Source organism: Lycorma delicatula, chromosome 1, assembly GCF_047948215.1.
Source record: "Lycorma delicatula isolate Av1 chromosome 1, ASM4794821v1, whole genome shotgun sequence".
Taxonomy (NCBI): Eukaryota; Metazoa; Arthropoda; class Insecta; order Hemiptera; family Fulgoridae; genus Lycorma; species Lycorma delicatula.
In genome coordinates this window covers 362,516,037-362,533,421 of record NC_134455.1, presented here as the reverse complement: position 1 = coordinate 362,533,421, position 17,385 = coordinate 362,516,037, and the positions used below count along the sequence as shown (strand labels likewise).

General features: G+C 34.5%; 1 protein-coding gene across 1 annotated transcript in view; it reads left to right on the top strand.

Annotated features, from left to right (window-relative positions):
- The first annotated feature begins 1,471 nt into the window (after positions 1-1,471).
- LOC142317936 (zwei Ig domain protein zig-8-like) overlaps positions 1,472-17,385 on the top strand; it is a 551,031-nt gene continuing 535,117 nt past the window's right edge. The window contains exon 1 of the mRNA XM_075354472.1: positions 1,472-1,729. Coding sequence (XP_075210587.1) covers positions 1,472-1,729 — 258 coding nt within the window. The remainder of the gene's footprint in view (positions 1,730-17,385) is intronic.

The following is a 17,385-nucleotide window of genomic DNA, read 5'->3' as shown; positions in this document are numbered from 1 at the left end:
GAAATTGATTTAATCTCGCAAACTTTTCATTCAAATTACATGCAAATGATTTTAAAACATTTTTAAGAATGGAAATTTTTTAACGAAACACTTAGCACGGTACGAACATTTGTTGAAAAGCAGAATATAAGTCTTAAGTTCAAATCCTAGTAAAGACAGTTACTTTTATACGGATTTGAATACTAGATCGTGTATACCGGGGTGTTTTTTGGTGGTTGGATTTCAATTAACCACACATCTCAGGAATGGTCGACTTGAGACTGTACAAGAATACATTCCATTTACATTCATTCACATCATCCTCACTCATCCTCTGGAAATACTTTACGGTGGTTCCGGGGGCTAAACAAAAAAAAAGAGTATAAAATTAAGGGAAACTTACTGTGTACTGAAGAACGGTCAACCGTCAACATATAGTATTTCTTATCATAGAAATATATTACAAGGAATATGGTACAGAAAAATCACCGCAGTTGATAATATCTTGGATAATATCAGAAACATTTAATATTATTTACGATTGTAAGTTTCTTCTTAAGAATCTCTTCTACAGAATTTTTATTACGGTAGTTCTTTTAAACATTTTTAATAAACCTTGATAAGCCTCTTTCTTTACATCGCTGGTGTATTGAGATTAAATGTATTCCACACACATGTATAGATTTTATAGGATAGCGGAAGTTCATCTTCTTGACGTTTTACATTCATTTATCATTCTCCAAGCTATTGATGATTTTAATTACCGCCATTTTGGTTAAGTTTTATTTTCGTAGCCTGATATTTCTACGGCAGATTTTTTAAAAATCAATATCCTTTAAATTGATGAGTCACTATCCTACACTTTTAATTGAAAACTTTTGAAGTTTTATCCAAAGGAGTCACACTTGGCGTTTGGATTGTGATGATTTCATATCTGATTTAATTTTTTGGGGGGGATTTTTGTTTTATTGTCAGATTATACTACATTATAACCGGCTGAGAAACTTCCTAAAATTAAAAAGATGATTTTGTTCGCTATCATGACAAAGATTCTTTGAACAAGTTTGTTTTGTTGCACGTCCTTTTTTTACGAGCAGTCTTTTCTCCTATTTCCGCTTTGATGAAGATAGAAAACCATAAAGGATAAAATAAATATCTAAAAAAAAAAATGAACAGACTTCAAAAGAAATAGTTCAACAAAATATTATTACGTTGAAAAGAAAAATAATTTTTCCACTGCCTCTTCAATACAATGTTTGAAACTTATTTTTTGATGTCTGTGCCAAATTTTAAATGAATTATAACGTTCAACGCATGAGGTATGGATTACGACATTTATTTGAATTAAGGATTCGGATCAATTCTAAAACTTGGCACTGACTTCAAAAGATAGCTTTTCATTTTTAGTAACTTTTTTGAATCCATTCAATTATTTTTTTTATTAATATTTTACAGGTATTTCATTATTATTAACTTATATTAGTTACATACGATGTTCCTGGATCTATTTATTTATTTATTTAATTTTTTTCTAGGTGATTCGTCCTCACTGAGACTTGAAACATTTTTGAACAGCTTGTGGTTAGAATCAACACCCTTGGGAGCAATAGATGATCAGATAGGGGTGATTACAACAACTGCACTTCCTCAGCCGTTCTTCGAGCATCCCAGCTTTACCAACATTACTGCTCAACTTGGAACTTTAGTTATTTTGCACTGCAAGGTCAATGGTCTTACAGATAAGACAACAGTAAGTACTAACTTACTAATTTAATTATATTAATTCGACACTTCTTAATTTTACTTTTAACTCACCTTAATAATACAAAATGTTCTTTTACAAGATGTTTAACGTTAAAAAACGTTAATGTATATAAATAAAAATCACCTCGTAATGAACTGAAAGCAACTTTATTTTGTAAATAATTTATTTCTTACTTATTTCATTTTATACAAGTTATTAGTGCTAAAATTTAAATAAACTGACTGTTATTGTACAGTAAAATGTATTTTATGTTAATATGATTTTGCAGGAAGATACAAAATCATTGAACATGCTACTTTATAAAATCTTTTGCACATATAAAGATAATCCTTCACAATATTTTAATAGATTTTTTTTTTTTTATCTTTATATCCAACATTTACACTGTTGTAAGTATAACTTGTACCACAGATTGACATTAATTTCATCGTTTTTGTTCATCCCCAACACGGAGTACAGTCTGTTCATGCCATTTATATTTACAGAATATAGAATAAAAACCTTCTTTTTTTTATAAAATTTTACAAAAAAATATCACAGATATTTAGTTCAAACTTAATTGACGTAAAGTTTTAGCTCTATCTTTTTATTATTTGAACGGTTAAAGGCCGTAACGAAAGGGCGATGACCCTTACTGGGACATTTTTTTTACTAGAATAAGGTCTTATTCCATCTTCTAATCCAGCCATTCATTAGTTGCTCGATTAACATGTCGGTATGAATTGCTATATAAAGGTATCTTTTCTTGACATATAACACGAAACTTGTTTACTTTAGGCCAGAGGTTCCCAAACTTATTTTTCTCATAGACCACTTTCAAAATTTTGCTGGTTCCGGTTGACGCCCTGCAGCTACATTTCTACCATATTTCCAGTCGACGGAAAATGTGAAGATTAGATCTAACTATGAAAATTTTCGTTACGGCTGAGTTCCACGAACTAACAGCTTCCGAAACAAAAGTGAGAATTGATTGGTTAATTTTTGATTGACTGTACTGTGAGTGGATGTCAAAAAAGTAAAGTTGGCCGATCAAAAAAAAATTCTTCCATCCAACTTTACATTTTTGAGATCTACTCACAGCACAAGAAAGCAATCAATTCTCACTTATTTTATTTAGAAAACTTCCCATTCAGAGTGGTAAAAAGCAAAAGAAAAATAGTATAATTTTTTGTGTTGCATTTATTCAAATATGTAATCATTACACTATTAATTATTATTGTTATCTTATTGCAATGTAATATATTAAAATTGTCGTAATATAATTAAAATTAAACATTAATAACGTAATCTAACTTCTACAATGACAATCAAAAAATAGTTACAATTTTAATGTGAGGGATGTACTTGATGGATTGACAGCAAATTATCAATATTTGGCTTCAGTTTTGTTAGGAGTAAGCGCAAATCTCCCCGTTCTGTGATATTGGATCTGCTCCTTTTTTTTTATAAAAGGTTTGGAACGACATAAAAACTTTTTTCGACAAGATATGACGAGGGAAACGCTATCAAAAGCTTTCTCGCAATTCCCCACAGCCCAGGATATTTTTCTGGTATTTCTGCCTGCAGCCAAAATGTTTGATACCCTCTTTTAAATTTCACCTTTAGCTCCTCATTAGTGCTAAGCTTGAGTAGCTCCTCTTGTAATATCAAATTCTCCACTTCCGTTTCATCAAATGGATTTATGATCCGTGGTGGTATTTCCATCGTCAGAATATCTTCAAATCTGATTTTGAAGTCATCATGCAGGGCAATTAAATGTTGAACGTATGTCTGAATATCCTCATCAAGGCATTCTACCTGTGACAAGTTTGAAAACTGGGAAAATACGCGCCGACTAATATTTTGCTTCATAAATTTCAATTTTCCAAGAAAAGCTGAAATTACACCCCTTGTTTTTATTAAATTGAGACTGTCCCCTTGTAATTGTAAGTTAATGTCATTAAATTTTTTGAACATATCTGTCAAATACGCGATGTCAGCTTTCAAAGTGATCAGGTTTTCTTTTAAATCTGAATCTTTACCTTCCAGAAACTCTAAAACTGATTCAAAAAGTGAGTAAAATCTTGTTAAACATTCACCTTTCGAGAACCAGCGTACTTCAGTATGTAAGAGCAATCGTTGGAAGTCTTCATCATTTTCATCGCACAATTGGGCAAATAAACGCGTATTCAATGCATTGCTTCTTATCTTGTTAACAACATTAATTACAAGTTGAAGCGATTGGTGCAATCTATCACTCAGATTTTTCGCTACTAGTTGTTTTCGGTACCTCTGGTATAATTAATTCTTTTAGGATGGCTTGTAAACCCACAATATCGCCCAACCATGGCAGGAGCTCCATCTGTTGCCACCGAAATGACGTTTGTGAATGGAATTGATTTTTCGTTAAAAAAATCATTCAGGACATTAAATATTGATTCACCTTTAGTGTCCGTCTCCAAAGTTTTCGCGAATAGAAGCTCTTCGTGAATTTCTTCATAACAAATCGAACATATGCCAATAATAATGCTTCATTACCAGGTAAAGTTGACTCGTCCAGTTGAATAGAAAAATGAGTTGTTTGCAGATAATTACACAAGAAACTTTCAATATCAGAGCTCATTTCATCAATACGTCTTTGTACAGTGTTGTTACTCAAAGGAATTCTTTTGGGTATGTCAAATGGAAATTTATGCAGAACAGTTTTTAAAACCTGTTCAACAGCGGGTAAAAATTAACTGTTCTCCACAAGTCGTATTTCGTCCCTTTGCACGTCTGAACAAGCGTTGCGGACTCAAAACATTATCTGCCTAGATAGATACGCAAAGTCAAGCCAACATCGAAACCAGATGAATTTTCGTGGACCCCCGCTTACGAATTGTGAACCCCCATTTTTTTGTCACGCCAACGTAGACCCCCCGTAGAGTCTCCCGTGGACCCCTGGGGGTCCACCTGGACCACTTAGGAAAACAATGCTTTAGGCGAATCGAGAATGTGTTGTAATAACGTTTCTGTTGGTTTAACGTATTCGGAAATTATGACTGTTCACTTTTGTACTTATGTAAAAGGTACAGTCGTCACCTAGATTTAAACAATGAAGGAAAATATTTCCTAACATATCTCTGGATATAAGATGATATTTTCCAGAATAATTAATTAATGATACAGAACAACGCAGTATATTAAATCTCAAAATAAACTTTAGTGTTTCTTTTTTCTTTTTGATGACTGATTTACCACATAAGTTCGGAGCTTGTGCCGTGGCACTATCTAAAGGAATTTTTTTGGGCGAATAAAAAATATATTAAATTTCAGGCTTTTGCTTGACCGGGATTCAAACCCGTGACCTTCGGTTTAAAAATTAGTTATCTTTTCTCAATAACAGTATTATTATTGCTCTTATTAATAAAATCAGGTAAAATATCGAAAAGTATAGTTAAGATTATTTAATTAATAAAACACAAAATCATACTATGAAAGAAAAATACTTCAGGCAAATTGCATCGACTCATACACAAAAATCGTACAATCATTAAATAAATTTACAATTTACTAAAATATAAAATAAAGAACTTTTCTTGCTAGTTTAAGTTTGATAAAAGGAAAATTAAACCTGAATTACTATAAAAGAAATTATTATTTTACATCTTTTATTACTATTAATTTCATTTTTATTTACGACTCATTACCATTTTTATTCATTTCTTATAATTTACCTTTTTTTCTTTTCCTGTTTAGCCTCCGGTAACTACCGTTTAGATAATTCTTCAGAGGATGAATGAGGATGATATATATGAGTGTAACTGAAGTGTAGTCTTGTACATTCTCAGTTCGACCATACCTGAGATGTGTGGTTAATTAAAACCAAACCACCAAAGAACACCGGTATCCACGATCTAGCATTCAAATCCATGTAAAAATAACTGGCTTTACTAGGACTTGAACGCTGGAACTCTCGACTTCCAAATCAGCTGATTTGGAAAGACGCGTTCACCACTAGACCAACCCGGTGGGTTCTTATAATTTACCTAAACTTCAGTATACCTACCAGAAAATTAAAAGTAGAATCTACCTTATTAAATTATTATTTACAGCTTACATCCAGCCCATTTGGTTTCATCCTCTTGGAAACTATTCAAAATACATTTCAGCCTACAACATTACGGAAATTCACGAAATTTAACCTTTCACTTTCCCTTTTTTCTTTTTCCCTATTTCCCTTTTCTCCCTTTTACCATTTTCCGCTTTCACCCTTTTCCCCCTTCTCTCTTTTCCTCTCTCCCGTTTCCCTTTCGCAGTCCCCTTCTCCCCCTTCTTACCCTTTCCCCTTATCACCTTTCCCTCTTTTACCCTTCTCCCCTTTTACGTTTTTCTTCTTTCTCTTTTTCTCGTTTCCATTTTTCCTTTTAACAATCATTGTAAGCTAGACACACAAAAACGATACGTCTTTCAAGTTTTCCAGTTCGTTTAAATTTAAAAATTGTGCAAACAACACTATGATCTGTGACGTATGATCAGTTGTTATAATAAATTTTTGAGGATTTTAGAGATTAAAAAGATTTGAAGATGGGTAAGTTACCTTCGAGACGATCACATTTGTTTTTTTCCCGTATTTGTATGGTGTTTTAACTAAACAAAGTTACTCGAGACGGATTAGGTGTCAATGTTCGTTTGTTAATTCTTTTTTATTAACACGTTTTCGCCTGCACATTATTTTCCTGCTTTAATAGAAAATACCTGATCTCACGAAGGGTCTTCCCATCAGACGTTTCTAGTTTTTTTTTTTGAAAAAGGTATACGAAATAGTGTATTTACTAATGATTTGTTTTAGTTTTGTCAATTATTTTTTATCATAAAAAAAAATTGTCGGATCACCTACTGGTGATCCGACAATACACTCCGACCTACAATACAATACGCTCCGACCTACAAAAGTACAACAAAGCTGGAGGCGTGTTGCTGTGCACATAGGTTGACGGCTGGCTTACCGCTCTATTAATTTTCCTGTGCTCAGCTATACGCCGCTCGTTATATGTAAGTATACGGAGCTACACGCGATGTTTTCGTGAAGCAATGACTATTGTTCCACCGTCCTAGGAATCTATCTCTCTCACAGGCAATGTGCGCAGCTATAACCGCCTGCTATATTCGAGAGTGCCGCATGTGCTACTTGTTATACCGAATCACCAAGCGGAAGACAGGAGTACCAGCTTGGCTATTTAGAAATACTTGTGGAGCGGAACAGCTACACGCCTCACCTTTGTTTACTGATAATCTTGATGTCAGTCGTATTCGTCTACCAGATGGGACTAGTCTCTGCGTTCATTTCAACAGTGTTAGTTTTTTAGTTTTGCGATTTTTTATTAAATTATTTTCTTTTTACTGAATAAAAATATCTATATGAAAAATTATTAATATCGGTCGAAGTGCGCTGATGATAAAAAAATTACGTTATTATCATTAGCAAATGATGATGAACCTGACGTTGAAAATGGTCCCTATTTTAATACCGAATTCATATTTATCTACTAATAACACTGAATCTGTCAAGTTAACATCTAATCTAGCAGAAAATAATCCTGTTGATTCCTGTGAACTCAGTACATCAATTATTCAGCCAAGTGCTACAATTAACTCTCAGATCAGCATTTCAACCGCTAATCTGATCAACAGGATTTCTGTCTATTCATCTACGGAAGAAATTTTTTCTCATAACATAGACAATGGTCGTGATTGTCAGGAAGACATAGTAGTTGATTCGTATTCTTCATATAACTCCCATGCATCAGAATCAAGTATCATAATAAATCAATATATTTAAATAAAAAAAAGTTAAGAAAATGAGATGAAATCTGATTCGAACAGATGTGCCATTTCCTTGTAAGATACAATATTTCATTAATTAAAATTTTATTTAACTATAACTGCGGAACCAATTAAAATAAGTACTACATATGATACATCGTTTAACAGCTGTCAATAAGGGCATATTACTGCAGTTATTAAAATGTCCAAAATCTAATTTTTTTTTTTTAGGCAAATGGACAATTTTGATTCAGTCGATTGCAATCAAAAAGGAAGGTGCACAACTAGATGTTATAACAATCCTAAATCCAAAATTTCAACATTCTACGGCTAATCATTTTTGAGTTATGCGATGTGTACGTAAATACGTACGTAACGTCACGCCAAAACTAGTCAAAATGGATTCAGGGATGGTCAAAATTGGTATTTCTGTTGAAATATGAAAACCAAAATTTTTTACGATCACAATTCTTCCTTTACTTCTTACAAGGAAGCAATAAACATTAATAATATTTTTCCTAATTACATCGTTTTTATTTAACGTAGATTTTTATTATTATTAGGTGTTTTAATATTTACGTACATTCCCGTCTGAGTAATAAAATCATTTCTTTGAACTTCATCAAGAATTCACAAGTTTTCAAGGTAAAAAAAAATAGGCTGTCAGATATTTATCTGTAGTTAATTTTCTGACAGCCTATTTTAGCAGCCTGTATAGTAGATATCTGTATAGATAGGCTGTAGACCGCTACTTAGAAAACTAAAAATTTTAACTTATCTTAATGTTTATATACCTTTACATGAATGTGCGTACAACCTTTGTATAGTCACTATTCTTAAAAAATAAATTATTTGGCTACATTATTTCAAACATCCATTTTTATGTGATTAATTACGATACTACGGCTTACAAGAAAGGACTTTATTATTCTTCAGTTGCGATTTTTAATGAATTAGAATCATTTAAAAACCCACCGGGTACTTTAGTGGTAAAACTCATAATCGAAAAATCAGTTGATTTTTGAAGTGGAGAGTTTTCCTTGTAAAGCCAGTTGCTTTTATATGGATTTGAATGCTAACCGGTGTTAGTGGATACCGGTGTTCTTTTGTGATTGGGTCTCAATTTAACGCACGTCTGAGTGGCTCCTGAGTCTGTTCCATACTACATGTTTACCAGGTATACAAGCATACCTTGTATGTTGTAAGTTTGCTGTAGTGATATTATGATGTAATATTTTTTATTTTTTATCATTTTTTTTTTTTTTACGTATATATTTGAGTATTTTTCTTTTGATGTATATTATGTCTTTATGATGTCTATCTGATCTTGGGATAATTCCCTATTTCTTGGAGACTTATTGCAGTATGTAGTATTTTGTATTTACTGCATACCGTGAGGATAAGCTGTTTCCCTGCAGATTTTTACTACTGTCCGATGTTTTCATTTATATTGTTGCATTGTTGCACTGATCGTGTAATATAAATGAATTATGTAATTTTACGTTCTTGTTGTATTGGTTTTGATGATTTTTTATATGATATTTACATTGTTGTGATACTTGCTTTCTTCAGTTTTTCTTCTCTTGTATTTGTACATGTTGTGTGACATTTTTCTTTGTATGTAGTTTCATAATCTGTTTTCTGTATGGTGATGAATCATGTTTTCTGTTGATTTGCTGTGACTGATTTGGTTTTGTTGATATTCCTATAATGATGCGATTGCGCTATGACGTATGAGTTTGTGAGTGGACGTATAATCTCCCTTTCAGAAGGAATGCTTCACTAGCGGTTTCAGGAAGGGTGGTAGCCAGGTGTGTTGGTTTAGTCGGTAGTGCGCAGGTTTACATACACATATTAATAACATCTTGCCGCACCTGTTAGCAAACCCGACACTGCTTAGGTATCCGTAAATGGGATTCCCCACCTCTTTAACAAAATATAAAAAAAGGACTACATGTTTAACATTACATTTACACTTACATTGCGTTACGACTACAGTTAAGACAAGCCTTGCGGTAATGATTTCATTTTTTAATCTGTACACACACTTCCAGATTCCGCAGTAGCTGGAAAATCAACCGAATCATTTTAAAAATATTCCCGCCAATCTGTTTAAAATATAATTAAACGACGTTCTTTTATAGAGACAATATATTGTCTGTCGATGAATTTTGAAATAATATAATTAAAAATTGTTAAAAATATCCTGAATTTTCTGAATCAGTAAGTTTTCCAAGTGCACATAAATATGGGCTTAAATAATTTTTATTAATGCATTTTATTATTAATAATATTATTTTATAATTAATATTTTCAGGTTTTTACTAAATATAATATTATTAATTGTGTTTATTTTTATGCTACTCTGATCAAGATTTTAGGTTTCCATTGATCCATCTAAGTAAATTTAAGAGGATCTGATCGTTCAGTCTTAGTTTGAAAGAAGTGAATTATTATCTAACTTATCCAAACCTTCTGCGTAAAAGTAAAGCGGACGGATCTGTCACCTCACACCTAACAAGACCTGAGTGCATGATAATCAATTCATATTTCTGGAATCCTTTACTCAGCTAAAGTATATGATTGTTAAAAATAGTTATATATTCTGCGTTCACCTTCTTTTGAGTAGTCCTCTCCCGGAGAGGAACGTTGAATGAACTATTTTATTTTCTCTGTGAAGCATTTCATCTAAAAGGAAGACTCTTTATGAAGAAAATATTTCTTTTAAACTTAGAGCTGTATTATTCTGTGGCTTTTAGTCAGTTAAATTCAGAGGTTTGTATACGTAGAGTATAACGATCTGGTTTATCAAACAAAATTTACCCTAATAAGGTCATCAACTTTTAAAAGATTATCCGCTTCCTTTCACAGACATTCCTTCATCTAACCTCTTTACAGATGGCACCACTTATTATGGTACTACTATCTGCTGCTTTTTTTCTATCCTTTTTTAACCAATCAGGGGCAGCCGGTAACCTCCTAAAAGACGTTGCCTCAACTGGCCCTAAGTGATGCGGCGGCGACTAGCCACCAAATATTAAATACAATAAATACAAGTTGTACTAACTTAAATACATTTTTACCACTAGTGCACGTGTCCCTATTCCACCCTGACTCCTTTTCCTATGATTACCAATCTGGGATAAATTATTAAAAAAAATACTAAATACAATAAAATAGAGTACAAGTCATAATAAACGTTAATACATTTTTACAACAAATAGCATGAACCGCCTATCCTCGGGAAGTTTCTCGTTCCTCTCTTATCGCAACATGTCACTTTCCTGAGACAGACCAACTATTATCTTATCCCGGCCTTGTTTATCTCTTAAACTTGGCCATACAGAACTTACATTCACCTCATAATTCCTGTTTACATATTTATAAATGTACAAATATAATGAAACACACGAATTTATACACAACGATAAAATAAATTAACATGTAGAAAATATAAGGAAAATTTGTATAAAATAAGTACATCGACGGATAGTCCTGGTAGGCCTGATGCCTATCGCCATTCACTTCAGCGTCAGTCCCTCCAGGCCTCAGCTTCTCTCTCCTTTGTATCTAGGTTTCTGGTAGACAACGTAGCTACCGCCTGCCACTGTTTCTTACCTTTGAGCATGTGACCCATCGGAGTCTCCGGGGTCAGGTTACTGAGTCCTAGTGGCCTCCTGACCCCTGTCCATCCTGTCCAAAGATGACACTGGATGTCCCGCAATCTCCATGTCCCAAGAGGAGTTGGGTGAGATGATAGTTGACCTCCCCAAATCCCCTCCGGTCACACGGCCCTATGTGTGGGATTAACCTCTTAACCCACACTCCTGTCTGGGACACATCCTATTCGGCTTGCCATTACTCTAGTCGCCTTCTCCTTGGCACTTGGGGGGGGGCCATAACTCAGGCCACCCTGGAACTTAGTGGTCAAGGGAAAAAGTGGGCAATCATAAGCGGCGAGTCAGTGTCGCGAGAGTCGCATTGTCGGACCGTGTGGGTGTTCCTTGATGTCGTTGCGTTGTTCAATCGGCATCAGTAATTTTTCGGGGGAAAATGACTCCTACCAAGCAGCTGTGGGAAGCTACCCGAGAGCGATGGCTGGCCTCCAGCCAATAAAACTCCAAGAACTTTAATATGATGGAAAGGAACTTGCTGGCATTCAACGACCTAGGCGTGGCAGCGAATAGCGGTCAAGACGATATCAATTAATTTATTGAGTGTCATTTATATTTTATTAATTGACGGGGATGTCCTACCCATTTTTTTTTTTTTTAGTAATATATGACAAGTGAGTGGTGGGACTCAAAGCGAGTGGTGTGTGGCAACACGCTTAATTTGCTCACGCAATTATGTTAGCTCCAAGAGCTAGTTAGGACTGGTCGCTTAACTGTTTCGAGTTTCAGCAGCCGTTTGTGGCACAGACATTCGGTCTTGTGATTTACGGCGACCGAATGGGGTGGTGGCGGAAGAAATGCCATGCAAACCAATTGCCTTCCCCTTGGGTTTGCACTCATGTATTCTTGTGAGCTGCTTCGCCCTAAAATATAATTGGGAGGACTCCCGCTATTACCAAGGCCGTCTCTTACTCAACCGGGGAACAATTTTGGAGGATATCATCTTCGGCAGATCTACCAGCACTTTCTCAGCCTTTTCCAACGACTTCTAGATATGAAGGGTAAAGCGTCCAGATCAATCGAACGAGACGTCTAGATACTTGGCGTTCCTGACGTCTTCAATCTTCTGCCCATCGATCAGGGCTATCTGCTTCCTAAAAAGTATTAAGTCCATTTATCGATGAATAGGTCTGATAATTCGTTATAGAAGCTTTAAAAAACGATTAAACGAAGCTATATATCAATTCTATTGCAGTAATATATTTGTAAATAATTTTTTTTTTTAACTGAATTGATTAATATATATATATACATATATATGATTGCCCATCACACAACAATTGGAAATTTTCTGTATATTATTAATCGTGTATTAAATAAATAAAATAAAACAAAATTAATAATATTATTAAGTTACAAATGTGACGGTTTTCTGACTAGTTGTAAAGTCATAGAATTTATAAACCTATTTGTTTTTTCAATTAAACTGCAATAAATATTTTTATACGCTTCATTTATTTATTCTTTTTTTTGCCTCGACTATGTAATAATACATAGTCCTGCATTAGAACGTGAGCGAGGCTAATATGATATAGGCGGCGCCTGTTCGGGCGAATAGGATAAAATTTAAAAGCTATCAGGATATTTTACTGAGGGCTCAACGCCTTGTATTGTTTAGAGTAAAAGGTGGTTATCGTACAATTTCACCGGAAAAGATCTTGATGATTTCAGACTTGAAACCGGTAGATTTAATTGCGTCAGAGAATCTACAGCGTTATGTTGAAAAGAATTCCGGTGAGCTGACTTCAGAAAATATTCGAAAGGATGAACAACATGGCGATGTCTTGTGGCAGGCCAGATGGGATGAGAGAGAGGGTGAGCGTTACACACATGATCTCTTCCCAAATACTGTTGGTTTCGGGACACATCTTTGATACACCCTAATAAGTACATGACACGCAATTTCTTTCTGGCCATGGCGCATTTTGGGACAGACTGCAGAAATTCGGGCTGGTATACTCCGGAATGTGTCTGCAACGTTGAAAAGTAGATATCGCTTACTATTCGTTATATCAATGTACGAAACACGAGCTGATGCTCACGGAGACTATTTGTCATCTCGATATAATCGGGTCGGCGTTACATCTCCGTGCTAATTGAAGGAACTGGACCGAATGGGCGATTGTGGAAATTTTGTAACTTACCATGCAAAGGAAAGGACTGCTTAGGATTCTGCTTTGGTTTTCACGTTTTAAGTTTCGTTATTGTAGTTATTGTATTACATTATTTATGTTTTGTTTTGCGTTTAGTGTTAGTGTTGTTACTGTTGTTCCGTTTAAGTATTTTATGTATGCTTTATGTTTTTATGTTTCTGGTGATAAATTCACTTTGGCCTATTTCGGGTAGGGAGTTCAGTTCCTTCGTTACCGTGTGGTCCATTCAGTCTTATTTATTACTTGACATTGATTGATTTGCATGGCATTTCTCCTACCATCCTAAATTATGCATTCGGTCGCCCTAAAGCATAAGACCGAATGTCTGTGCCACAAACGGCTGCTGAACCTCAAATTAGTTTAGCGACCAGTGTCCTAACTAGCTCCTACAGCTAACCAAATTGCGTGAGCGAAGTAAGCATGAGGCCACGCACCACCTGCTTCGTATCCCACCGCTTACTTGTCATATATTCTTATATATGTTCAAGCAACTTGCCGATTACCGGCAAGAGGCTGATGGGTCGATAACTGCTAACCTCACTCGGATCCTTTCGTGATTTTAAGAGTACCCTCACCAAAGCCACCGTCCAACAAGTCAGAAAGCTACCCCAGCTTAGGCACTTCGAGAAGAGCCTGCCAAGCGGCTCTCTTATGACAGGCAGCAGATGATAGAAAATATCCGGGTCAAGTTGGTCAATCCCCGGTGCCTTTCTTAGTGCCATTCGAGAAACCACTCGATCTATATCTACCGGTTCCACAGCCCGTACGCCAGGGAATTGTGTCTCACCTGCCCTAACGTCGACTTCTGCTTCCCCTTCCGGAGCATTTGGAAACAGAGTATCCAGGAACTCCTGGTAAGTCGACACAGATGGTAAAGTATGTTCACGACCACCAAACACGTACACTGGACAGCACGTGCAATGGTTTCGGCCTGTAGCATGACTTCGCGAGCTGCCAGGGGTTGCGCTGCAACTCGAGCATGGAGTCTTGCCAAAATTTAAGTTTGACTTTCTTGATGGCATGAACGTACTCATTAGAGCGCGCACGTTATCAACGATAATCCCTGTTAAGGAGCGATGCTGGTATCTTTTCCTAGCGGTCCTGACTCTTGCACGCAACTCGCTAAGGTCAGAGAACCACCACTTTTTCCGGGTTTCCTCCTGCGTTTAACAGAAGGCTCCACGGACGGAGAGGCCATGACGGCTCCAGGCACTCTCCGATCAGTTATGACTTGGCATGATGAGTTTTGTTTATGAGTTCATGATAGTTACTAGTACACCGATGGGAATGTCACTTGGCATGTCCGTGACGTTCACATCGGTGGCATCCTGGTTGAAAAAGTTCATTGCCGAGGTACTGAAGATGTCCTCCCGTAAAGCCAATAAGAGCAAGGTACGGAGGAGATGGCTTGGTGGCCGAAACCGTCTCTTGGAAGGTGTCTTCCCCTGCGGGGTCAGGAAGATATAGATTTCATGACTTCCCAAAAAAACACAATTATAGCATTGAAAAAACTGAAAACATTCAGTTTAATTTTCATGCGCAGTAGCAAATTTCTTTCTTATATACATGATATTATTTTACGTAACGGATGGTATTATGGATTACTTGTAAATATTTTATAATTCTGCTATTTATTCTTTATAAATAATTAATTACATTGCCATAAAATATATGGTATATTTTCAGATTTTATAAAAATGTAGTCCTATTCTCAAAAAGTATTATAATTAAATCAGCAGACAAAGGCTAAATGATACATTAACAACATTAAAATTTTTTGAAATTTATAAACATAGTTTATAATCTATTGCAATTTATTTATCGTAAAAATAAACACGGACGGACAAGCCAAGTATTATAACACACGAAATACCTTTCTTAGAATGACATCAAGAAACAATATAGCGAACAACATGGTGATGACTTGTGGTAGGCCAAAACAAGGCAAAGAAAACTATATTGTTTGCTATGTACTTTTAGTTTTCAAATACAGCCAAACCAATGTAAAAATAAATAATTACCCATACGCCTGCGTCATAGAACGCTTAAGTATTATCCAATTAACTAGTCCTGCATATGTTGATCTTGTGAGTGAATTTGTGCAAACTTCGTTTCTTCTTACTCGAATTTTAATTGAGACAAGTAATCATATTTTTTTATTTTTTTATGTATTTATAGTGTTTTATAATGTATGAACTTAGGTCTACCGTAAAAGAAAAAAAAAACAAGAAACTAAAACGGCAAGCCCGGAAAATAATAAATAGTATGTATAAGTTTATAAAAAAAAAGAAGATGATCGATTTTCGAATTCAGAAAAGAAAGATAAACACCTGATTCATATTAAAAAATGTAAAGAAAGATCAGCAGCTACGTGTGGAGTGTTACGATCCCAAGTCTAAAGAGTGAGAAAGAGATAAAACGGTTACTAGAAAAATTAGCCGAAGATCTGGCGGAGGCTCTTTCTCTATTCTAATAAAATAAAAACGCCGTGAAATATCTGCACCGGCATTAGATAACTGAAAGTGTATGGTAAGATAAACTATAAACGAATATTACGAAATTCATGAACAACTGTTAACAGAGAAAGAAAATGTTAGCGCTTAAAGATACCATTAGTTATTCAGGAAAAAAATGAGTATGAGAAAAATAATAAAAGGATTGTTCTTTAGGTGGATAAAAACTGAAAACAACAGGAAGATTGTCACTGAGTGACATGACATAAGGTTTAAACGTATTCTGACTGTCGTAACAAAATTTTGAATCGAGAATAGGCCGATAGTGTACCTCGACGATATATATATATATATATATATATATATATATATATATATATATATATATATATATTGTCTTCTTACAATACAAATAAATCGTCGGGTAGTGATACAGGGGACGGTTTGAAAGTCGTTATTTCAAAAGGTAATCATTTATTCTTTATTACAAGATGAAAGTGAAAGTAACAGTAATTATTATGATAATGTTTCTGATGAAAGTAACCTCCGATATTCTAATATTCCTTACAAAGTGGATGGCAATCGCCCTGTTTAATTAAAATAGTTTTATTTTGTTGTAACATTTAAAAATAATTAGTTTCTGCTGTAATTTCCTATTTCATTTTTTAGTGTATTTATTTATCTTGTAATTACTTTGGAATGTCTGGAAATAAAATTGAACACCAGCACTCAATGAGGGTAATACATTTTGGTTTGCATGATAATACGAATATTCTACAATTACCAGCTTCACGTAAGCTCTTCTGTAATTCTTGTCACATTTACCATTTTCAAAAATTCATAACATTTTTTTTGCAGAAAATAGTCGGATATTAATTAAATAAATTTTCAGTGAAGTAATTAAATTTGACATAACTTATAAAAGTATTAAACCTTAATAATGTATTAAGATTAAACTTATATATATATGTAATTAAACCAAATTAAATTTAGAAATGTAATAATTTTCTAAATAATACCTAACATTATAGCGAGTACATTGAGATAGTTAAAATTTCAAAAAAAAATGTTTTTACAATATAATATTAATACCAGAATACACCTTACGAAGGTTCGTTCGCTGTTAGGTAATGAAGAAAATTTTATGCTAAAATGATAGAATAATTCGAATTGCGGCTGTCGCTCCGTACCACCAAGCATCATTATCCGTTACGATGCTTGTACATATGTATATGTGTGTGTGTGTGTGTGTGTGTGTATGTGCGTACATACCTATATACATTTATTTCTATGTATGTATGTTTGTGAATTGTCTGCTTGATATCTTCAGACTATATGAACCGATTCGAATGAAATTTGGCACGATGATTTCCGTAAGTTGAGCACTGATGGAATTTAATTCCTGTTCATTTTCCGTCTAGATGGCAGAAAAATACTGACCTCATGTGTGTTGTATGTCAAAATTTTATTTTAAGAATGGGTACATCTTTCACGTGAATTAATACCTATTAGGTAACTAAGATACATTCATATTGTGTTTAGTAGACCCTCCAATAAAGGGATCACTACAAAAATTT